The sequence below is a fragment of the Solanum pennellii genome, chromosome 12, assembly GCF_001406875.1.
Source record: "Solanum pennellii chromosome 12, SPENNV200".
In the NCBI taxonomy this organism is placed as follows: domain Eukaryota; kingdom Viridiplantae; phylum Streptophyta; class Magnoliopsida; order Solanales; family Solanaceae; genus Solanum; species Solanum pennellii.
Genome location: NC_028648.1, coordinates 79,236,991 through 79,260,571, shown reverse-complemented (window position 1 = coordinate 79,260,571; position 23,581 = coordinate 79,236,991). Strand labels below are relative to the sequence as shown.

Below are 23,581 nucleotides of genomic sequence, written 5' to 3'. Positions count from 1 at the left end.
AAAAAGATCACATAATTGAGACAAAAAAGTATACAATATAAAATCATATATAAACAACATTATTTTATTTTCTCTGAACCCCTTAATCCTACCTGGCTCTCGTGCCACTATTGCCATTATATTCAATCTATATATTCACTCCTTTTCATCTCCTTTTAGCACCTTATAACTCTCTCTTCCACAATTTTCCTTTCAAATACTTCCCTTTCATTCCATGGATCACGTCGAGAAATTAATCTCCGACGTGAAATTATCGTCCGTCGTGCCGGGGAGGATCACCGGCGACGACAAACTCCAGCATGAATTTACCAACATGGACTTAATAATGAAGCTTCATTACATTAAAGCTCTTTATTTTTTCAAAAATGAAGTTGTTGAAGGTTTACATATTCATGACCTAAAACTTCCCATGTTTAACCTTCTTGAACTTTATTACCCGATTTCCGGCAGAATTAGGCGGAACGATGGCGGTGATGGTGGTGGTGGCGGCGGCCGGCCGTTCATGAAGTGTAATGATAGTGGTGTTAGGGTTGTTGAAGCAAAATGTAAAAATAAAACAATTGATGAGTGGCTTGCTATGAATGATAGTGATCATGATGAGCTTGTTTATGATCAACTTCTTGGTCCTGATTTGGGATTTTCACCTCTTGTTTTCATACAGGTAATTACGTTTTGATTCGACACAAAATTTAAAAAAGTAATTTTTTTATTTAAATTTTGTTGTATTAAACTAAAGATATATAAAAGCATAATTCATAAATGTACGTTTTTAAGTTAAAGTCTCTTTGGCATTATTGTTGAGAGTTCACAAGTATTTTTTTTAAAGAAAAATAAGAGTTTCACAAGCCTTTAAAATTGCTTTTAAATGAAAATAGAAGCAATTTTTTACGATTGGGAAGAAACTAAAAATTTCTGCTTCTTAAAAGAAGCAGAAGCAAAAAATTTGATAGACTAAAATATCTCTTTCATATATATATGTTTATCAATATATCTCTTATTAAGTAATTAACATATCACATAAATTTAGTTAAGTTTCATTTAGAATTTTATTTTTATAACGATTTTTTTAGTTTATGCTTATATATTATTATTTATTTAAATTTTATATATTATATTTTATATGTTACCTTATGTTTTATTTTATGAATTAGAAATAAAGGTAACAACAATATTTTTGTATTATTTAAAATATGAAGAGCTATATTTATTTTTGTGGTGAATTTTTCGTATATAGTGATTTAATTTTTGGAAATGATTTTTAAATTTATAAATATGTATATTTTAATTCAATTAAAAATATGTAATGGATATTTAAAATAATTTCTCTTTGTAAACTAATATTAAATATTGATATTTATCTTTTTATGTAATTTGACTCTCAAAAATATTTTTTTTTAAAAATTAGTCAAACACAATTCGCTTATAAAAAGCATTTTTTAAAAAAAATTATTCAAACAGTAATTGTTCTTTTTTTTTAAAAGCACTTTTTAAAAAGTCATTTTTAAAAAATACTTCTAAAAATAAATAGTTTTTAGTATCAATGTCAAACAAGCTCTTAATATAATTAATTATTATTAGTGGCGGAATTAGAATTTCAACTAAAGGATATCAAACCATAAAAGAAATAAAATTAGGTAAAAAGCGAAAGAGTGTCTATGCATATATACATAACTAGCTATATAGTGTAATAATGAAAGGGTGTCGATTGATACTATTATATATATATATATATATATATATATTCCGTCATTAATTTTTTTTTATTTATTTTAATCTTAAATATACAGAAATAAATATATACATATGATATGACATAAATTAACATATTTATAAATTATAGGACGTGTATATCTACTTGATCGATTAACCAAATGGTTGCTAGTACGAAGGAGCGATAAGGTTACTGTCGAATTTATTTCTTTGAACTGCTGGACTGTCAGTATTTATTATTTAAAATAGATTTGTAGTGGTCACTCATCTAGAATTACATGCTGATCATTAAATAAAAGTTCTAGGTTCATGTCTTAGTTGATGAAACAGTTAGATTCATGACAAAATAATAATAATAATAAAAATTATATGTAATTCTACAAATAAAAATAAGAGTAATACGTGCGTAAATTTTATTGTTAATATGAGACGATAAAAATGTTATCGCATAAAATATCAACTCAAAGAAGAAGAAACGGAGAGAATAATAATGATACTAGCTCCCTACGTTAGTTCATATTACGTAAATTATTTGATATAATACATTATTTTTTAAAAAATATTTTAGAACATAAATAAGATATTCGATACATGTTACCAAATAAAAGGGAAACTAGAGGGACATGAGGAAAGAGCTATCGAAAGGGAGTTGAGTCGTTAACCTCATTAAATAAAGAATAAATATAGAAAAATAAGTAAAAGAATTTTTTAAAATTTTAATTTACTTAATTTAGACTATAACAGAAATCTCAACCAACCATTTAATATGAACCGGGGGAAATAATTAAAAGCTTTTTTTCACCTACCAATCATTTAATACAAAACGGAGGGATTAATTCTAAGCTTTTTTTTCACCTAGAATATTATTGTTCAAAATAGTATTCAAAATACTTAGGAAGTAATTGAAGTAGCTTTAATTAATTGACATACAGTAGTACTGGACCCCTCCCCTTTTTATATAATGTATATATACTATAACTTACTTATTCTTTTTCTAATTATTTATCTATTTTTAAATTAAAAATCTATTAAAAATATAATTAACATGGTGGAGTTTATTATTTTATTCTTATTTATTATGAAGTAAATAAATTAAAATTTTTAAATTTTTAAATTTTTTTAAATAATTAATTAAAAACATAATAGATAAATTATTTTTTAAAATTTATCAAAATAATTAAATAATGATTAGAAACAACTAAAAAAAAGCATAATATTCATAACTGAATTATCAAAAGAAGGGCAGGCTCAACCATTATTGTGAAAACATTAAATTACAAAAAAATAAATAATTGATGTGTGAGCAATATCAATCAGTTTCATCTTTAAAGTAAGGGATTATTATGGAAAGAGTAAATTACATGAAATTAAATAATTAATGTGAGAGCAATATCAATCAGTTTCATCTTTAAAGTAAGGAAAAATAAATAAATATACCTTTAAAATATACTAAATGGTATGCAGATATCTTCAGTCATATTTTTGGAATATTTGTCTTCTTGCCATTAAAAAATTAGATTATATATGTCTTTCACTCTAACGAAAAACTAAATAGGGATACGTGACACAATCTTATTTATTGATTCAATATTTAATAAATATCGAGTTTATGTATAAGATTATGACACATATACAGGATACATATGCTCTACTTTTTAAGCGGTAAGAATATCAATGTCTTAAAAATATGATAAAAAGTATTTGTATATCCTTACCGATAATTCAGAATATATTTATGTTTTTTTCCTTAAAGTGAAATTAAATATAATGTTGGATTACTATATATATCTAACATATTAATTGATTATCTTGGTAGTATTATGAATTATGATAGATAATTTCCTATTTTAAATAGTAGATACCTATCCTTATAGATGGGATATTATTAATTTTGTTATTATTAGTGAAGTTGAAAATCAAACCCTTTTTTTAATCTCAGATAAAAATCAAGAATCGACCCTCGTGGGTTCTACATAAATTATAAATTAAGGATATCAACTTATTTTTGTTAGTATGTGTTTTATTTTAAATATGAAATATTATAATATACATTTAAATAAATTAAGTCACGTGTCAATAGAAATATTGAATATTTAATAGAAAATCAATAACAACAAACTTATTGTTATTTCATAGGCGGGACAGGGGGAGTGTGGTGCTTATATATAGAATTATCGTATATTTTGAAGATAGAAATATTATTTTAAATAGACACTCATCTCAAGTAATAAAACATATTAAACTTAAATATAAAAAAATATACAATAATAAAAAACAAAATATATGCTAATAATAAAAAAAAAATAATAACAACAAAGCATATATTGTCAGCCTACGTACAAAAAGAAATTGTCAGTTAAGAGTTATGGCACTTAATTATATTATTATTAGGTATTATTTTGAGCACAAAATTATTGGTACTTTATAAAATTAGTTATTTAAATGATTATTAGTGCAACAACAATTATATTCTCTATGTGCATATCAATTTTAAACTCTTGTTTAAAAATAATTTAATTACAAAATTCATATTTGATGAAATGATATTTAAGTATGAATATGTATATGGCTAACTTATATTATAATTTTCAAAAATCTCTTTTTCATTTCGAAACGGTTTGCATACACCAACAAACAATATCACATATATATAATGAAAATAGAGGGAGTATATTATACATATAAAAATAATGATAAATACACATATCTAATATATTATTTCATCGCAAGTTTCACACATCTCAACTACTAGTAGTTCCAAAAAAACAAAAACTAATAGTTGTTTCTTTTATCTAAGATTGTTTAGGTAGAAAAACATAGTAGTTGATAGTTGAGGTATGTGTTAATACATAGATGGTGTTACGGTGATAGTTTGAGTAAGAAAAACAGAACAACTAATTATTAAATGAGGTGTGAAACTCGCGAAAAAATGACAGTTCAGATGTGTTTTTGACCATTAACTTTTTTTTTTTTGTGTGTGTAGTTCACTTGGTTCAAATGTGGAGGGATGTCAATAGGGCTAAGTTGGGCTCATATACTTGGAGATTCATTTTCAGCTTCAAATTTCCTCAACATATGGGCAAAAATAATGGTTGGTCAACAAATTTCACCTCAATTTCTTCAAAAGTCAACAAAAACCAACAAATTGATCAATAATAATAATAATAATAATCCAATATTATCTACTACTAGAAAGTTTCCATTTTCTCTAAAGAGAGTTGATCCAGTTGGTGATCATTGGAAAATCACCAACAATATCAAAATGCAATCACATTCTTTGCATATCACACAAAAGCAACTAAACCAACTACTTTCCAAGGTTTGTGGAACTTATTATAAGGTGAAGCCTTTTGATGTTATTTGTGCTACATTGTGGAAAATGTTGGCTAAGGTAAGGGGAGAATATTCGTCAGAGCCCGCGATTGTGACCATTATACGTGGGGATCATGACAATGAAACAACTGAAGTCGTGTCAAGCAACAATCAAGTGACTATCAGCACAGTTGAAGCAAATGACGTGAAAGTTTCAGATGTTGATACTTCAAAACTGACAGAGTTGATAGGTGAAAAGACCGTGGATGAGACTAGAATTGTTGAAGAACTAATGGAAAAAGAAAATGGTGTTTCGGATTTTATAGTGTATGGGGCAAATCTCACATTTGTGAATCTCGAAGAGGCAATGATTTATGATTTAGAACTTCGAGGTAAAAAACCAATATTTGCAAGTTATAATATAAGTGGAGTTGGTGATGAAGGTGTTATTTTGGTATTACCAAGGCTTGAAGGTGGAAGGATAGTGAATTTGGTTTTGCCTCAAAAACAAATTGAAGGTTTGAAAAATAAGATGAGAGTGGAATTAGGTATTTTTTGATATTAATATTTGTCTATTTACATGGCCATTTGATAAATAAAGTTCTTGACTTTTGTAGTTTCAATTTGAAAAACCCAATGTTTATCTTTTTTTTGGTGATGATTTGTAAAAGCACAAGTCTATAGTCCAAACAATATATGAGTGTGTTTGAACATTCTAAAATAATTATGAAATTGTGTAATTGTTGATCTTTTTTATATTAATAGAAAAGGAAAAATGAAGAGAAATACAAAATAGAATAAAGAAGGAAAAAAAAATGATCTATATGTTAGTAAAATGATCTGATGTCTAATGTTCGAGGTTCTCTTAACAAATTTTATTCAAATTATTTGTTTTACTTTATAATGAATACTTACAATCGTTGATCCTCATATTTCTTTAATAAATGAATGATACTCTCTTCATTCATTTTTAATTGTTATGTTGCGCTTTTAGAAAGTTAATTTAACTATTTTTTTTGTTAAATTAGATTACACTAATTCGATAAATTAAACAAAAAATTTAGATATTTTAGAAACTAGACGAAAAGTTCAGGGAAAAGGATTGTCCAAGCCTTATAAGGAGTCCACTCATCTCATTAACTATCGATGTGAAACTTTTGTCATTCTTTAACACCCCACCTCAGGCCCAGTGCTTAGCATTTTGGGGGGCACAACATCGAGTGAGACGGGCCCTGCTCGGATACCATGTGAAATTAGGTCTTAGACCTAACTCACACCCCAAAAGCTAGCTCAAAGGGAGGAGGATTGTATCGATGTGAGACTTTTGTCATTCTTTAACACCCCACCTCACGCCCAGTACTTAACATCTTGTGCGTGGGCAATTTTTGATTTTGGGGGGCACAACATCTAGTGAGACGGGCCCTACTATGATATCATGTGAAATTAGGTCTTAGGCATAACTCACACCCCAAAAGCTAGCTCAAAGGAAGGAGGATTGTCCAAGCCTTATAAGGAATCCACTCATCTTATTAACCACCGATGTGGGACTTTTATCATTCTTTAACACAAAGTTCTTATTGTTTGATCTAAAAAGAAAATCATTATAGTAAAAGCGGATGAAAGGAGTAGTTTTTTCATCTATAGAAATTACAAGATTGAGGGTAACTCAAAACAAGTCGTAATATTGCATATTTAGTATTTGAGAATAGCGCCGTAAGGGTGAATATTACTTAACATTTATTTTGAAAATACATCACCAAATTTTACAGTTTCACTTGTCATTGATCTTCGTCTTTTTGCCATATGTATCAACATTATCATATTTATTGTGTTGCTATGTGAAAATAATTATATTTTATTCATAACGAAGTGATCTTTTATTATAATACTCACAAGTTTATTAATTTTTGTTTTAGGAAAAATGCACAAGTACCCTCTCAATCTATGCCCAAAATCTCAGAGACACACTTAGAGCCTGTTTGGCTCAGTTTAAAAGCTGGTCAAACTGACTTAAAAGCTGGTTTTTGACTTATTTAGCTGTTTGGCAATACTCAAAATAACTTATTTTAAGTTAAAAAAAACTTATTTTAAGCCAAAAGTTAAAAGCTGGGTAGGGGTTCCTTTTTTTTTTTTTAGCTTATAAGTTGTTTTAAGTTGACCACATTTTTATCTTTTGCCCTTAATATTTTTATACAATCTCCAAATTACCCACATAACCTTAACATCTCTTTCTTCCATTTTTCTCTTTTCACGGTTGACATAGCAACTTCAGCACTTTTATCCAAACGCATAACTGCTTATTTTAAAAATAAGTTTCAGCACTTTCAAAAGTACTTTTTTAAAGCTGCTTTTATTAAGCCCATCCAAACGGGCCCTTATACTATACTAAGGTCCTATTACCCCCAACACTTATTTTATAAGTAATTTTCTACCCCTTTTCGACCTACGTGGCACTAGCTTGAAAAAAAAAGTCAACCACCTTTGCATAGTATGATTGTAATATATTTCAAGAATTTGTGATTCTTTTATTATTTGAAAGTCATGATGTTAGAGTTGATTTGCATTCCATAGCTACTTTTATATCATTTTTTTATTTATACTTGTAAAATTAAATCATGTTAAAAGTTTTATTTTTTATAAGTTTCTTTAATCATATTTTTAGTTGTTTTATACTATTGATATATCTTTATAATTACATGTTATGTTACTCTATCCGTCTTATTTTATGTGGCACTATTTAAAACGGTAGGAGTTTAAGAAATAAATAAAGACTATAAATTGTTTACCAAATTGTCCTTCAAAAGTAGACTCACTTTTCTCTTTCCTCATAAATGTGTTAGAGTGCTATTAAAAATAAAGTGGGACCAACAAAGGTAAAAGAGGAATTGTATCTTTAAATACTTACCATATAAGAAAATGTAACATTTTTTTTTGGGACTGACCAAAAAGAAAATGGTGCCACATAAAATGAGACGGAGAGAATATCAGTTTACTACCATAGAAATTAAAATCTAAAAGATTCATGGGACTTATTCCTCATTTGATACTAAGTAAAATATCCTGCCTCACGCACCCGTATTTTAAAATATTGGCCGAGATGAGAATTGGTACCTCTGTCCCATACACCACCCTAAAATGAGTGTGATATATATATATATATATATATATATATATATATTATTTTTTATTTTTTAAAAGGAAAAATGACAAGTACCCCTCAACTTATGCCCGAAATTTCAGAGACATATTTATACTATACTAAGGTCCTATTACCCCCTGAACTTATTTATAAGTAATTTTTTATTCCTTCTCGGCCTACGTGGCACTAGCTTTAAAAAAAAGTCAACCAGCATTGGGCCCACAAGATAGTGCCACGTAAGCCAAAAAGAAATAGAAAATTATTAATAAAATAAGTTTAGAAAGTAATAGAACCTTAGTATAGTATAAATATATCTCTTAGATTGGAGATATACTCATGCATTATTTCTTTTTAAAAATAATTCTGAAAGTGAAATTCCTCGTACTTAACTGAAATTAAGGAAGACTATTTTTTCCATGTCCATAAAGAACATTATAAAAACTTGATTATTTTGCAATCATGATGTTATATTCCCATGCATTATTGAGGCCTACCTGTAAAAAAAATAATTTAAGAATATTCTATTCTAATAACCAAATGAAAATGTAAGTTTAAATGGATGCATATTTAGCTATTTAAGGCTCTCCCAAAATATTGTATTTTTAATCAATAAATTCAAAATAATTTACAGCTTAATTTCAAGATTATAGTCTTCAAGAAACAATAACCACTACAAATTTGGTGTAATTCTACCAATGATATCTTAAAGAGAATAAAAATATTGAAAAACAATAAGATTTGCTTTTATATAGATTTTCGTAAAAAACATATCAAAATAGATCGAAAAAGAAATATGGTAACTAAAATATTATCAAAAGTATGACAAGTATTCGTAAAAAAGGGAAAAATTACTACTATTTGTATAAAAACAAAATAAGCAAGACAATACTCCACTATTTACTAAACTTATATGCTCTTCATGATCGTGTTTTTCTAATGTAATATCTTCGATAAGATGTAACTATATCATATCTAATCACTTTTCAATACTTCTAACACTCGACTACTTACTAAAAGTTATCCCCTTCACAACATTTTATCGAAAATAATATTAATTGTAACTGTGTTATGTCTAATCAACTCTTCGAGAACGCAGTAACGCGTGCATCCACGCTCTCCTGTCAGTGCAAAAACGGCATCGTTTCGTTCATCGTTCTCAGAATCTTCACTAGGTATTGTCCTTTCTCTCTCTACACTAAGCCTAAAACCCTTTTCTCTCTCTTCAATCAATCTATCAGTGAAAAATTTCGAGTCCAAATATGTATTGTACGCAGAAATAGAGGAAGAAAAACAGATTCAGAATGTTCGAGAAAATGAAGAAACAGAAGTGCTTTATTAGTGAAGAAGATATAGCTATTCTCTTACAAAGGTAGAATTTTTTGTTGATTTTTGGTTTTTTGAAACTTGGCTTATTGAGAAAATTGGATTTTTTTTGTTGATTTTTTGAAGGTATTCGGTATCAACAGTGCTAGCGATATTGCGAGAGGTGGGACAAGTAGCAGATGAAAAAATCGATTGGAATGTAATGGTGAGGAAGTCTACTACTGGGATTACAAATGCAAGAGAATATCAAATGTTATGGAGGCATTTGGCTTATCGACATGGCTTGGTTGATAAATTTGATGATGAGGCTCAACCTTTGGTAAGTCCATTGACTAAATAGTTAAGTCTTTCTAAGTTTCTGTATGACTGTGTATTTTGAACTTGAAACTTGAAAATTCGAGTTTTTGAAGTTACGTGAGTGGAAGTTCCAAAAACTGGTCTGAGCTGGTTTTTAGAAACTTGATAACATTTGAAGGCCGGATTCGAAAATCTGATCAGATTTCATGGACGAATAGATAAAATCTATGGTCAACGCTAGCTAAGTATGTTTTGGAATTAAAGGTCCAAATGGGTATAAGTAATTCACAGCTGAACTAGGTTGTTTGAGATGAACTAGCCTGGCAGTTGTAGTTTGCATTAAAAAACTTTTTCTTTTTTGAACGGAAGTGATATTTTATTGAGGGAATATGGTATAATCCGTTTACTGAGTAATGTCCCTTTCCTCCAAGTACCCACATAAGTGCTAAGTGTGTGAATTGGTTATTGTTATGCATAATCTAAGTTAATTTTGGTAAATTTGGGAGCGTTATGTGTGTTAAAGTGGAGTAGATGTTTATCATATGTTGTTAGTTTTTCAGTCTATTAATGTGGAGTTGTGTTTTAGTTTATAAATTCATCATCTTGTTTGAATCATTATGTGGGCGTAAGTTAAGGGCATGCATTGTTTGCTGATGTATGGGGGTCAATGTCTTGTTTGCTGTGAGATGAACCATATGTTGATAATTTTCAATTTCATGATATTATTTGTTGATCTTGCACTTTTTGATGACAGGATGATGACAGTGATTTAGAATTTGAGTTGGAAGCTTTCCCTGCTGTAAGCAGTGAAGCTTCAGCAGAAGCTGCAGCAAGTGCGAAGGTAAGTCAAACAGCCTGCCCAGAGTGGTAATTTCCTTAAGTAAACACGGTATTTGTGAATAACTGTTTGGCTGAACTGCTTACTTCTTTCTTTTAAGCTCGCTATATGTTGCATATAACCAATTATGTGGTTTTTCGTAATCTTGGGTTTGGACAGATGCTAATTGCTTCTGGGGCTCCAAATGATGCCAATATGTTAAATGGTTCAACCATTGAGGCTCCATTGACTATAAATATACCAAATGGACAAACATCTAGAACTGGTATGGATAATTCATTCCAAGGTACTTCTATGCATGGGACAAATATTACAGTCCCAGTTGCAGTGCAAAAACAGCCACTGTCCATTGTGGTGGCTGCTGAGGGATTGGATACCCATGGACCAGGTTGTACCAACTTGCCTCCTCGACGAAAGCGTAAACCATGGTCAGAAGCAGAGGACGTGGAACTTATTGCTGCAGTTCAAAAATGCGGTGAAGGAAACTGGGCAAACATATTGAAAGGGGATTTTAAGGGAGACAGAACAGCTTCCCAGCTCTCTCAGGTTTTCCTTCGTATATGATTAATGTATCTGTCTTTATGAAAATAATGATTAAATATATCTATCCCGATTTAAAAGAAAAGTTCTACACACATTCTCCAGATTATTATTAAACTGGAAACATATTCTGCAGATTTTTTTTTTTTTTGATAATGGTAACTTTATTCTGCAGTTTTAATTACTCTCTCTAGTTAGTAAATGCTTTCACCTTATTAAGGGTACCACAAACGTGGTGCTATTTGACATCATATTTTGGAAACTCTCTTTCTGTCAACTTGATAGGTAGAAAAGTTTTGTTAGAGGAAGTAGTTGATCTTTCATTGCTTAGGTTAATCTTTCACTTGGAGGTAAGTATGTTTTTAAGTTTTGTGGTTTGCAGCTCACTAAATGAATCTCATCCAAAATTCTACCCCTTTTATTTGCTCCAAAGAGCACAAAACAATAAAATAAATCGTTGTCCAGTTCAGTTAATTGATTTGCTGTAGATTTGCAGTAAATAAAAAAGACAGAATACATCCAGGATATTTTCATTAACATTCCAGCTATGTAACTAGAGTTTGCTTCATTACATATCTACTGATTGAGGCTTGGAAGGGAGATTTTATCAGTTTGAGAAAATAGAAAACTGCTTCTGCCTTTTAGTGTTTCACACAATGAGAGGGGAATTGGTAAGGAATTAAAAGGAATAAAATGAAATGAAGATTGAGTGGAATAGCCCCAATGGTACGATCGTACTAACTACTAAGGAACAAAGAAGAGTATGTTGTGCTTCTCCTCAATCTTGAACTGTTGGTATGTTCACCACGTCTTGCATTAGGCAACTACCAACTCATGTCTTGCAATTTCCAAAATTTGATAGTTTGTGAATAGTGAATACATTGTTCTTCCACTCAGACTGACTTTGTTTTTCAAGCATTAGATTTTGATTATTTCAAAAATGGCAAGGTATGGTTGGACCAATAACAAGTTTTTAGTAACAATTCACATTTTGATAGGAATCTGTGGATGGATCTTCAATTCCTCCATGGAGCCGTTTTATGCGATTACATGGTTAGTCTCTTCAAATTTATTTCTTCCTTCAGACCAAAAGTGTCCTTAACCCTTATACTGTTCCAGCTGTATATCAGCCATCAGACCAAAGGTGTCCTTAGGCATCACCCTAGTAGTTTCAGCTAATGCTAAAAAGAGTTGCCAGGGTTGTCTAGTCTAGTAATAACAGAGTGTAGAAATAAATCGTCATTGGGTTCTTCTTCCTACTGGCATAGAAAGCATCTAAGATTGAGCTGAAAGCCTCTTCTCTGAAGAATTTCCTGTGTGAGGGGAGTTTTTCTTATAAATAGCCATGAAAAACAGACAACTTTGAATGGTGCTTTGATGATCATACCTGTTAGTGTTTCCAAGGCCAGGAGGTGTCCTGTCCTGTAGATGATAGATAGTTGTTTACTGCTCTGAATGTGAATTTTGAATTGCTGCTTCGTTTTCATGTTAGAGAGCCTTCCTCCTCGTTTAGTCCTGTAAAGCCTTTTGGCATTCTGAGGAAAACTTCAGTGACCTTTATTAACTTCCCAGTCGTTGAGAAGCATTCTGAAAGATGAATTCCAACCTCGGGAGCTCCAAGATTCTTCTATTGCGGCATTAGGTGAAGAGGAGAGGACAAATAGATCAGGGAAAAGGTCTTTCAGTCCTCCATGAATATGTAATGGGACTTCTTAATAATCCCTGCTACCAACTTGGACCAATCAATCGTTTTAGGATCACCGTTTCTTGGTAGATAGCTATATCCACTCATCCATGTGGTATGAGGTTATGGGCCAATTTCAAGAAACTCGTGTCAGTTTTATGGTATGTATTGGAAATTTATACTTGCTCTGATGTAGCACTGGGCATCCCTTAGAGATGACTTTCCCTTTTTTTAACTCAATATCTTATGAAACTTCTTTACTGAATCCCTGCTACTAAATTTAACCAAAACCACCGTCTGTAATCCTATCTCCCATTTAAATTGTATCACTTCTTTATGTTTTTTGGGGGGAGGGTGGTAAAAGTTTTTTTAGAAAAAGGTGGTCGATACTTTATGATTTTCCATCAGCTTTTGCATTTTCTTTCTATTAAAAGGAGAAAACTGGCTATATATCAGTCCATTTTATGAAGCTATTCAATGTGTACAATGAAATTATTGTGGAGAGCCTTAAATTCATGCTGTTCCTTTAGGCAGAGAGCCTTTCTCTATGAGTACAATGCAATGGTTTGGTTTAACTTGTTATAAACAATGCTACAAGGCAACTATCAGAATGTCATGCCCTCTGCATTTATTATCAGATGTAAGCTCATACAGTGTCATTTGAACATACATATTATTTGCAAATGTAGAAATATTACTTGCAAATCAATGTTTGTTAGTCAATTGTCCATTGTTTCAACTTGAACTTCAAGTAGAGAGTTTGAAGTTGAAATAATCATCTGATCAAATTTTATCCAAATTCCACCCATTGGGCTTCTTTTTCTCTTTACTTTTTTAAGGAAGATTTCTCCTTGCAGGCTTTGCAATTTGTAATTCAACCCAACATTTATTACTACCGAAAACTTTCTTCTTCTTTGCCTTTTTTTCTTCTCTTTCTGGAGGAGTCAGACTAGAGTGAAAGGATTGTAATATTAATTAGGAATATATTTTAAGGCATGATAAAAGCACCGTTGTTTTAAATTGTCAAAGTCGGTTGTTCGGTAACAAAGTGTGATAAAGTTTGGGAACTTTTGATAGTTACTAGAAAATGTGGGGTATCAGTTATATATATTGAAATTACTCCAAGCATTAAATTTATTCCAAATATTTTTGTAAAAAGTGTTTCTTTTATTAAGAATTTTTGTAGAAAGTGTTATCCGAGCACAACTTCATTTCAAATCAAAACTACGAAGTCAACATCATAGCCAGTACATCCCCACAAGTGGGGTATGGGGAGGTGGGATGTACGTTGACCTTACCGTACCTTTGAGGGATAGAAAGACAACTTCAATCCAGTCGAGCATAGAGATACTCAAATTTTAGCTAAATGAGATCCTTCATTTCAACTCCTTTTTCTTAAAAAAAAGTTCCGTAATTCTCTTTCCCTACTGTGGTCTGCTATTAATCATATTTTTGCTTGTTTTCCCACTTTCATCTAAGATTTACCTTTTATTCTGATAAGGTAATGATTTTTTTCGACCAATAGGACACTTCCTAGTATACAATTAGGGGCTGTTTTGGTTGAGAGATGGGGATGTTTAATCCTTGTTTAAATTTGGGTGTATTCCCTTTACAGCAACTAGTTGGCGGTATAAAACTCAGCATTACTAATATATTCTCGTATAACTAATATAATGTTTGGTAGAAAACTTCACACAAGTTATGCCAAATTTAACTCTGAAAACCAAATGTTGTATTGCCAATGCTTATATAACTTGTATAGGAATACAAATTACCTTTACAAAAAAACTTGTACGGGAAGATGTGTGTTATTTTATGCATGATAGAATATGGAATAAGAATACATATATTAGCAATACATTGATAAGAGTACCTAAATAAAAGAATGCCCTTAAAGTCGATAATTTCCCTTTTATCAATCCATGCGTTTATTCACCACATAACAACCAATACTTTATTATTCATGTAAACAAACCTTACTAAAAGTACTAATTGCATAAACAATCCCTGTATTATAATCTTAAATGACTAAACTCTAAATCAATAGACCCTGTAGTACACGAATAGTAAAAATCTTGCATTATGGTTCTCTATAAGTAACACCAGGCATCTAGACCAACAAGAATTTCATGGATGCAGCAAAAAGTTTCTATAACCAAAGACACACAAGTTAGTTTTGGTCGATGGCGCTGAATGAATCTTCTATAGATACAGTGATCAATGTGGGGTACAGTTAGGGTTCAAAATTATGTAGGCTACAGTTTAGGATGAGATAGTAGTTGAGCATTTAAATGAGGAATCAGAGATGCAAAGTATGGGATGTTACACCTTTGAATTTTATGTGTGGATGGGGGCTTGTCTTAAACTTTTCGTATCACTAGAACAACTTATTATTATCTTATTCAAATGAAAGTACAAATAATTTAAGTAGCTAGTTCTTGCTTACATATAAACATATGATACTTTGAGCAACTCTAGTGGCACACTAGGTTTATTAGTGAGGCTGGGTCCACCAAATGAAGGCTTGAGACTTGAGTGTTGTTAAAAAAGGGCACTTGAGACACACTTCAGCCCTACAAATAGGTGCAGACTGAGTCTGTGCTTTGCCTCATGTAGGCAGTGCTTGCCCCTAAGCATGGGGAAAAAAAGCATCTCAACAAAAATGAACCCTTAATTTTTAAAAGACCCACTAAAAGAAAATGATATTATTACTTATTAGGATTAGAAAATTAGAAATATAGTATAAGAAAGCTATTCATCAAATCTAAAAGGTTAAAACTGCATCTGAAAATAAATTTAGTGTGTTTCTCCACCTAATTGACAGGACTTATTTTGCTTATTTCACTTAATTGTAGTTTACTTTTTTGCGGAAAAAAAATCTATAATAATTGTAGTGTTTCAATACCTTTATATATAATAACTGTTTTTGGTGTGTGTAATTACTTTTTCTTGCATTCTCTTTGTCAAAAGAAATTGTTTTTCCTCGCATTTTATGTATAAATTTCTCTTCATCTGCGGAGTTATTATCTAAATGTGTGCTTAAATGCGTTTTACACTTAAAGCCTCGATGGAAATTGGAGCATTTTGCAGTTTTCACCATTGACAGAACTGGTGAGACCTTTAGGTTGCAAGCTCCATCCTTCCAAAGTGTTAACAAGATTTGGTACGCAATCACTTATTGACGATTTTGGTGACATTGATGTAAATAGACTAAATTAGTTCTGTAGCCATATCTAAGTGTTGTATGTCTTCATTGAATTTTTTTTTCCTCTGTATCTTCAACCCAACATTTTACTTGTCCTGAAGAGAATCCTCCCAGTGATATTCATGTCAAATCGATATTTGGAAAGATAAAATGGATGTCCGTTGTTATCTAGTATGGTTAGAATGTCTGGGTTTTCCCAGGTTTCCCGGGTTCAAATCCCGGCAACGGAATGAGATGCAAAAGTGTGTATTGGTTCTAACATGGACTAGATGCTAAAAATAAATAAGAGAAGTTGTAAATATTTGGTGTCTGTTATCAACTATCATTTTTCCTTTTATTTTTAACTATGAGATTGTGAATGTTTCTTTGTGCAGAGATGGGCCATTATTAGGAAGCGACAGGGAACCATGGTCGGGAATGGCTCACAGCTTTCAGAGGCTCAGTTGGCAGCTCGTCACGCAATGTCCCATGCTCTAAATATGCCAATTGGCGCTGGTGGTAATTCTCTCAAATCCTGTACGACATAAACATATCTGTTCCTTCACTACTGTGGAGAGAAGGAAAAAGTTGGGGATAGGAAGAGGGTAGTTATTGTTGTTTTGCTGTCTAGGGACTCTGCATTGGATGTATCACGTGGCTGATAGGAACCCCTGATAATCGATATGTATGTTGTCGTTTATGGTATATGCAATTTGTCTGCAAAGAGGGTAATTGATGATTCAACTGTTCAATGGTTAATAAGATTCTGCTGTTGAAAAATCTTTAGAAGGTCTGGGTTCTATAGCCAATTATTGATGTCTGCACGGAAATACCTGTAAAAAAATGTGCATGTTAATCTCGGAAAAGTGGAGCAATATCTCTTTCAATGTCTTAGTCTATCCTTGTATGCTGCCGTTCTAACCCAGGTTATTGTGTTGCTTCAGTGGGGCCTAATTCAGGTGGTGGATCTAGTAACTCTTCTCTTCCTGTTACTGCCGACTTGGCATCTGGTGGTGCACAATCCCAGCATCAACAAGACCCGTTATCTTCAAAACCTCGGATAGTCCCTCAAAAGCCAGCACCAAAGCCTACTACGAGCTCAGATTCAATGGTCAAAGTTACTGCTGTAGCTGCAGGGGCCCGCATTGCTACCTCTTCGAATTCTGCCTCACAGGTGAAGCTAGCACAACCTAAAACTCCCCTCCAAATACCTGGAGGAGGTTCTGCAGTCAAATCATCTGTCCTAGGTAGTACAAATGGCTTGCCCAGTAATGTGCACTTTATTCGTACCGGTCTGGTGTCCCATTCCGCTGGCCCACCAAAGGCCGTGCACTCTGCTGGCCCATCAAATGCCTCACGACCTGGAACTCAGCAGGGGTTGAGCCACTCTTTGAAACCCGCTTCACCCACAGTTCAACCTAAGCCAATTGGTATTTCATCCAAACCAAATGCTTTAGCTGAACCCACTGCCCCAACGTCTACTCCAGTTGCTGAGCTTAAAGTAAATACGAACCAAGAAGTTCTCCAGAAAGTTCAACAAGATCAAACACCTCCATCAGTCAACCCGTTGATAAAGAAGGCCAGTGAATTAAAAGAGCACAAAAAAGAGGATCAAGATCCTGTTCATGCTAATGCTCCGGGCGTTCAGGTTCAAGAAAAGTTGATTAGTTTGCAAGGTCAGGAGATAGCCAACAATGATACTAGTGATCCCAATGAAGTACCAACTAGAACTGAAAGTGGGAGTGCTAATGGAGGTGATCCCAGTAAGGAACCAGCTGAAACTGAGAATGGGAAAAATAAGATGGAGTGACTACTAGGTTGGACCAACTTTGTATGTAAAGTTAGATTCATGGTTGAGTGTTCTTGTCATCTACCCTTGGTGGTTTTGCTTCTTTTTCTTTCCCCTTTTTATTGTAAATGTGTAGGTTTCTTGCTCAGTATTGTTTATAATTATTAGGTGACAAATTACAATTCTTTGATACCTCCATGTCAATTGTTGAATATTTCCATGTGTAATCTTGAGATCTCTTTGCAAGTGGGTTAAAGAGACTACTTCACTAACTAATTTTGTCTTTTCTCTGTTGCCTTGAATAACCTACAAAAATGGTCATATTTAGTCCAAGAGTGTTGAGGATAGACTAGTTAGACTATGTGAGAGGCAGGAATTAAAAGTTCTTTTTTACTTTTAAAAAGGCGAATGGTAAGTATTCGTCCATTCTTAATTAGAAGTCTTGGATTTGAAGTCGCATTTGATTTCTTTTGACATACGTGCTTCAAATTCTTCTTTTCTTTTGATGTAAAAGGGTCTTATCGAAAATAACCTATCTACCATACAAAGGTGAGGGTAAGGTTTTGCATACATTCTACTTTTGCATATATTCTAAATTCCTATACCCCACTTGTAGGATTGCACCTTGACTTCTTTGGCTTCTGAAATGAACACATTCGAGAACAATTCCATCAAAGAACTAACTAAAGGACTAGAATTCAATCTCATGATATCAAAACTTTGAACCCCTTAAACAGTAAGTCCAATTATACTTACAAGTTCAAAACTCGAGAGCATGTCCTTTACCCCTTCGCTCTCCACTTAAATACCAGGCTTTAGTCAGTGACAGGGTTCAAACTCGTAACATGTACCTGTATTGATGTGTCTGTATCACTGAACCAAATCCCTGAGGGCAACTGCAACTGCAATGTAGCATCACAAAATGGGGTTTGGAAAAGGTAGAGTGTATGCAGATCTTATCCTTACTACAGAGGTAGAGAGGTTTCCGATAGACCCTCGGTTCAAGGAAAAACAGTCTAGAAAAAGCAGTAATGAAAGTAAAATCATAGCAACGCATTCTGAACAACAGAGACATTTATTCTTACTACTAATAACATTTGAACTTCCCAAATATATTCAGTACAAATAGATGATACTGCATATTCACAATGAAATGATACTTATAGCATCATAGGTAACCAATTATTTTCCCAGAAAACACATTTACAACTGATAAAACTATTCACAGATATTTACATCCAAAGAATATTACAAGCATAATCACAACACCATTGCTTTTTAGCTTTCACTCTTTTTTCTTTTTCTTAATTTTCCTTCTATAACCATCATTCTTCACTTCTCCTTCCTCCAGACAGTTCAAATGACAAATTTACACCAATTATCAAGAGACAAAGTCGAGGTTACTTCAAATAATTCTGAAAAACATAAGACACAAGGTACTGGGAGTGTCCATAGACGATTTTTTATTTTTTTACAGTTTAACTTTCAGTTTACTCCTCGGTCCATATTTAGGCTTGTAATAGGTAACAAAAAAAACAGCTTAGTGTTTGATCCACTAAGCAACAAAGAATCTGGAGAAAAGATATCAAATCAACTGGGCCGGTGCAGTATGTCAGCTATACCGCAAAGATGAGAGCCACTGTTCCATAAACTTCTCATTCCCTGCATGTAAAATTCAAATTCGATAAGCACAAAGTACAGAACAGAAAGTTAAGAACTAGAGTGATGGGAAGAGTACTGTTATTCAACAGTAAACACATTTCTTTTTGGTTTATACTCTATCTAAATCAATGCATCGTTCAAAAATTATAAACATAAACTTTGTTTAGTATTGGATGGGAACGAAAGGGTTGGTCGTAATGTTTCCAAAAGAATGGGTACATTTTAGGAGAAAAGAGATTTCAGATTTTACGGATATGTAATGGCCAAGAGTGATGTTGCATAAAAATGAGAAGTCTCTCAATGACAAGAAGGTTAAAATATGTATATCTCAATGAGTAAACAGAACCCGCGCTAACCTATTACTGGCTTGTTAACGAACTCATAAATTCAACTCCAAACAAGAAATCTGAATTAAGAACAGCTACCAACTGATATGGTGCTAAATACTTCTCAACTGATCAAGTTGTGTGTGACAAAGGACAAGAACTAACTATTATTTTCGAGAGGGAAGTAAAAAGGGACAAGATCTAAGTTGTGTATAAACCAGGACATGATATGGTGCTACATATGAGTTACACTAATTTACAACAAGTTATTCCGCAAAAAGATTTCTAGGCAACAGCCATTTATCATGTAGGAGATGCTCTTTACATACGTCAATGAGAAATTCATTCTGGATGATAATTCAGTGCTGCAGTCATGGCTTAAGATTACTAGTTACTAATCATTGCCAACCATTGCCCTCCCCTCTGTAAAAGACAAGGGGAGAAAAGTATATTGAACACATTCTAATTTCTCTAGATTAGAGAACCTAAAAACATTTGATCAAGAAGGCCAATAAAATCATCCTAATTTAGTCACAAAATTGAATGAAAGGAACATTTGGTAATCATAACATTCTAAGCTTGCATAAGATCTGCTAGTATAGCTTCAGCACATTAACAAAAAGGAACTAATCGAAAAGCAGGAAGGCTCAATTCAACAAATTCTGATTATGAAACAAGACTTTGTGTTCAAGTCCCTGCTTGTGTGATGGATTGTAGTTATAGCAGGGAAAGTTGAAGAACCTTTCGAAAGGTACTAGTCCATTTGTAGATCAGGTATTTTCCACAAGCATTAAGTTTGTTTCAACATCAATTTGCATAGTTCTCATTGAATTGCTACTTAATAGCCATTTGCAACCAGCATGACATAATCAACTGAGAGCCCTTACTATAAGGAGTTTGATATAAAAAGGGCAGTTGGAAGCATCCTGCATTTGCATGGGGACGGGGGAAGGGTTTCACTCCAAGCCGGCTCAAACCAATGACCTATTGGTCACATAGACAACTCTACTCTTGTTCCAAGACTACCCATATATAAGGAGTTTGATATATTTCAAATAAATTTGGTTTTCATCATTATATAAAAGAATAATTGTTCAAGAAATTGACTCTTACCAGAAGCATGTATATCCCTGAAATTACCAATGGTCTGCATGAACTTGTCTTGAGCATTATCTTCCAAATCCGCGCGGCCACGTCCATAGCAAGGAACTAGTACAGCAAAACTATCATCTCTATCATCATCACTCTGGAAACCAGGGCCATGAGGCTCCAACCATCCAACAGACCAATCCGAATCATCTGACTCAGAACCTGAAACACATCCCCCATCCGATGGAACAAGAACAATATCATACTCCCTATCCACCTTCCGCTCCTCACGACTCTCCCATTTTCGCTTAACCTTTCTAGATGAGGAGGCCATATTCCTTCTCCTATCAAGAGTGAACTTCAAAGTATCCAATTCCAACAAACTCGAATCAGGTGATGAATTTACAGAAGCCCCTTTCGATATTTTAGGTTCTTGATGCTTTCCACTCCAAAGCCACCATGACAAAGGGTTAAAGGCCAAAGCCATGTCTTAGTAAATCAAGTAAATTACTTGCCCTTTATAGAATCAAAATCCGGGATTGAGTTATGAACAAAAACGTTGGCGGATACAATGAATCTTGGATTTCGAAGCCAAATAACAATTGAATGTGCTATAAGAGTTATTTGTTCCTGTACAAAAAAAACCAGATAGTAAGAAGAATTAATACAATCAAATGATACAAACACTATTAAGACAGCATGTTATGCTTAGCCCAACAACAACATACTCAGTGTAGTCCCACAAGTAGGGTGGGGAGGGTAAAGGGTAGGCAGACCTTACATCAGCTCAAGGAAAAGCATATCAAAGCAGGTCAAAAAAGAAATGATTGGAAGTGGAGAAATCATGGCAAAATACTGTAAAAAGCATGGCAAAGCATGCTGAAAAATGAACAATAACTACAACAGAATAGTGCAATAATCGAAGTACAAAAGACCGTAGTTTAGTAACAGAAACTAAATGACAGAAAATACAAGAAAAAATACTATGACTACTAATATAGAAGGATAAGCGAGACATACCACCTAACCTTAGCCAAGCAAGTTTTTTTAATTAAGTTCTTCAATTTTCAATTTTCAGTACATCAAGAACCTAGAGTGTGCAAGCACCTTTAATCAAAAATAATAACAAAATCACAGAACATAAATAAACTGAGATCTTCTTCCATTCATTGTGACCCATAATGTGGTCATCTTTATGACATTTTACCTAAAAATACTTCAAGAAATTCAAGTTCTTCCTTTTTTTCCTCCTTTCCTTTTCTAGGTTCCCATAGCAATAAACCAATGTTCAGCTTATAGGAAAGTCTTAAAAGAAACTGCTAGCCAATAATATTACCACTCCCTAGAAATAGTCATGATAGAAAATTACACCTAATATGTTGAGCCTAACAATTAGCTTAACTTTTTATTGTAATTCAACACAATTTAGCTCAATTTCCAGTAACTATACAACAAGGTATTCCACAAAATAAGACTCAAATTTCGACTTCAACCAGTCAAACAAAAAACCACCAAACACAAAGCAAGCACCCAAAAAAAAACAAAAAACAAAAAGGATAACCAGAAAATCAAGAATCCCAGTACTAATTCTCAAGAAAGAAGAAAAAAAACAAAACATGTCTTTGCAAATTAGCTCTACAAAGCTCTTCATCAATACAAAAAAAAATCATCTAAAGAAAGCAACTTTTTCAGAAACTCAGTACAAACATAGCTTTACAATTAGCTAAAAATCTTCATAAATAAACAAAAAAATCAAATCTTTATGAATCTAAACATACAAAGAAATCATCTTTTTCAGATTTCCAATATGGGTATCTCATAAATAACCTTAAAATTCCCCTTCTCTATCAAACTTCATAAAAATTGATCCAAAAATTTCAGTGGCAGATAAAAAAAAACCCAGAATTCATAATATATATACCTTGAAAACTCAAAATTTAGTAAATCAGAGCACTTCTAATTCAAAAGGGGTTGTTTATTTTTCCAAATCTGACGATATTATTGAAGAAAAAAGAAAAAAAGAGATTTTTTTTTTTACATACGAAGCTTTGTGATAGTTTCCTTTAAGAATTCAATCACCAAATCAGAAGCAGAGTCTAAATAAAACACAGCTTATTTCTGAATTTTAAAAAAAGAAATTATCGTCTGCTTCAAGGTTCAGGTAATAAGGGCAAAAATGTCATTTAAATATCGTTTCATACGCGGATTAAATTATTTCGAAATTATAATCATTGAACTAATAAGATTAGAAATAAAACGAGCTGTTCAAAAAAAGTATAAATCTAATCACAAACTCAGCTCTAGAATATCTCAGCTTATTTCGCATCAAATAACGTCATTTGATACACGGACTAAATAATTTTTTGACGTTGATAAATTTGTGATCTGATACCATAATTATTCGATCTTATTCCGCGTACCAAACGACTTTAGTCTAAGGGTAATTATGGAATTTTTTTGATAAGTTTGTGTGTTGATTGGGTATGTATGATTGGTGATAAGATAAGTCAAATTTTAAAAAGTGAGTGCCAGGTCAGATGGTATGCCACGTTGTCAGTGGGACCCAGAAACAAAGATAACGTGGCTGGTCAATTTCTTGTGTGTGTGGTTCAAGTAATTTGGCCACTTGTTTACCAAGAAAATAAAAAAATATTCATATGTTTAAAGTTTAAAATTTTTATATTATTT

At 32.4% G+C, this 23,581-nt stretch overlaps 3 protein-coding genes and 1 non-coding gene across 6 annotated transcripts; 3 read left to right on the top strand and 1 right to left on the bottom strand.

Moving 5' to 3' along the window:
- Window positions 1-104: 104 nt before the first annotated feature.
- On the top strand, window positions 105-5,769 carry LOC107006025 (protein ECERIFERUM 2). The gene is made up of 2 exons (XM_015204662.2): window positions 105-661; window positions 4,694-5,769. Exons 1-2 carry the CDS (start codon window positions 215-217, stop codon window positions 5,579-5,581), a joined length of 1,335 nt encoding a protein of 444 aa, XP_015060148.1. The 5' UTR covers window positions 105-214; the 3' UTR covers window positions 5,582-5,769.
- A 3,439-nt stretch (window positions 5,770-9,208) lies between these two features.
- LOC107006013 lies at window positions 9,209-18,092 on the top strand. Of its 2 annotated transcripts, XM_015204649.2 has the most exons (7): window positions 9,209-9,333; window positions 9,436-9,530; window positions 9,611-9,803; window positions 10,536-10,622; window positions 10,779-11,165; window positions 16,423-16,546; window positions 16,972-18,092. In XM_015204649.2, the coding sequence occupies exons 2-7, from the start codon at window positions 9,463-9,465 to the stop codon at window positions 17,835-17,837; spliced, it is 1,725 nt and encodes a 574-aa protein (XP_015060135.1). In that variant the 5' UTR covers window positions 9,209-9,333; window positions 9,436-9,462; the 3' UTR covers window positions 17,838-18,092. The 2 variants fall into 2 exon arrangements, with proteins under 2 accessions (XP_015060135.1, XP_027769480.1); XM_027913679.1 differs by having other exon boundaries at window positions 9,275-9,530.
- On the top strand, window positions 12,055-12,213 carry LOC114075426. Its single transcript, XR_003575876.1, has one exon. It is a non-coding gene; the product is annotated as a small nucleolar RNA snoR2/U65 (small nucleolar RNA).
- An 815-nt stretch (window positions 18,093-18,907) lies between the features above and the next one.
- Window positions 18,908-23,054, bottom strand: LOC107006057. Of its 2 annotated transcripts, none has more exons than XM_015204704.2 (3): window positions 22,936-23,054; window positions 20,918-21,523; window positions 18,908-19,478 (listed from the first exon to the last, which is right to left on the bottom strand). In XM_015204704.2, the coding sequence occupies exons 2-3, from the start codon at window positions 21,378-21,380 to the stop codon at window positions 19,429-19,431; spliced, it is 513 nt and encodes a 170-aa protein (XP_015060190.1). In that variant the 5' UTR covers window positions 21,381-21,523; window positions 22,936-23,054; the 3' UTR covers window positions 18,908-19,428. The 2 variants fall into 2 exon arrangements, with proteins under 2 accessions (XP_015060190.1, XP_015060189.1); XM_015204703.2 differs by having other exon boundaries at window positions 22,815-23,006.
- Window positions 23,055-23,581: the final 527 nt, after the last annotated feature.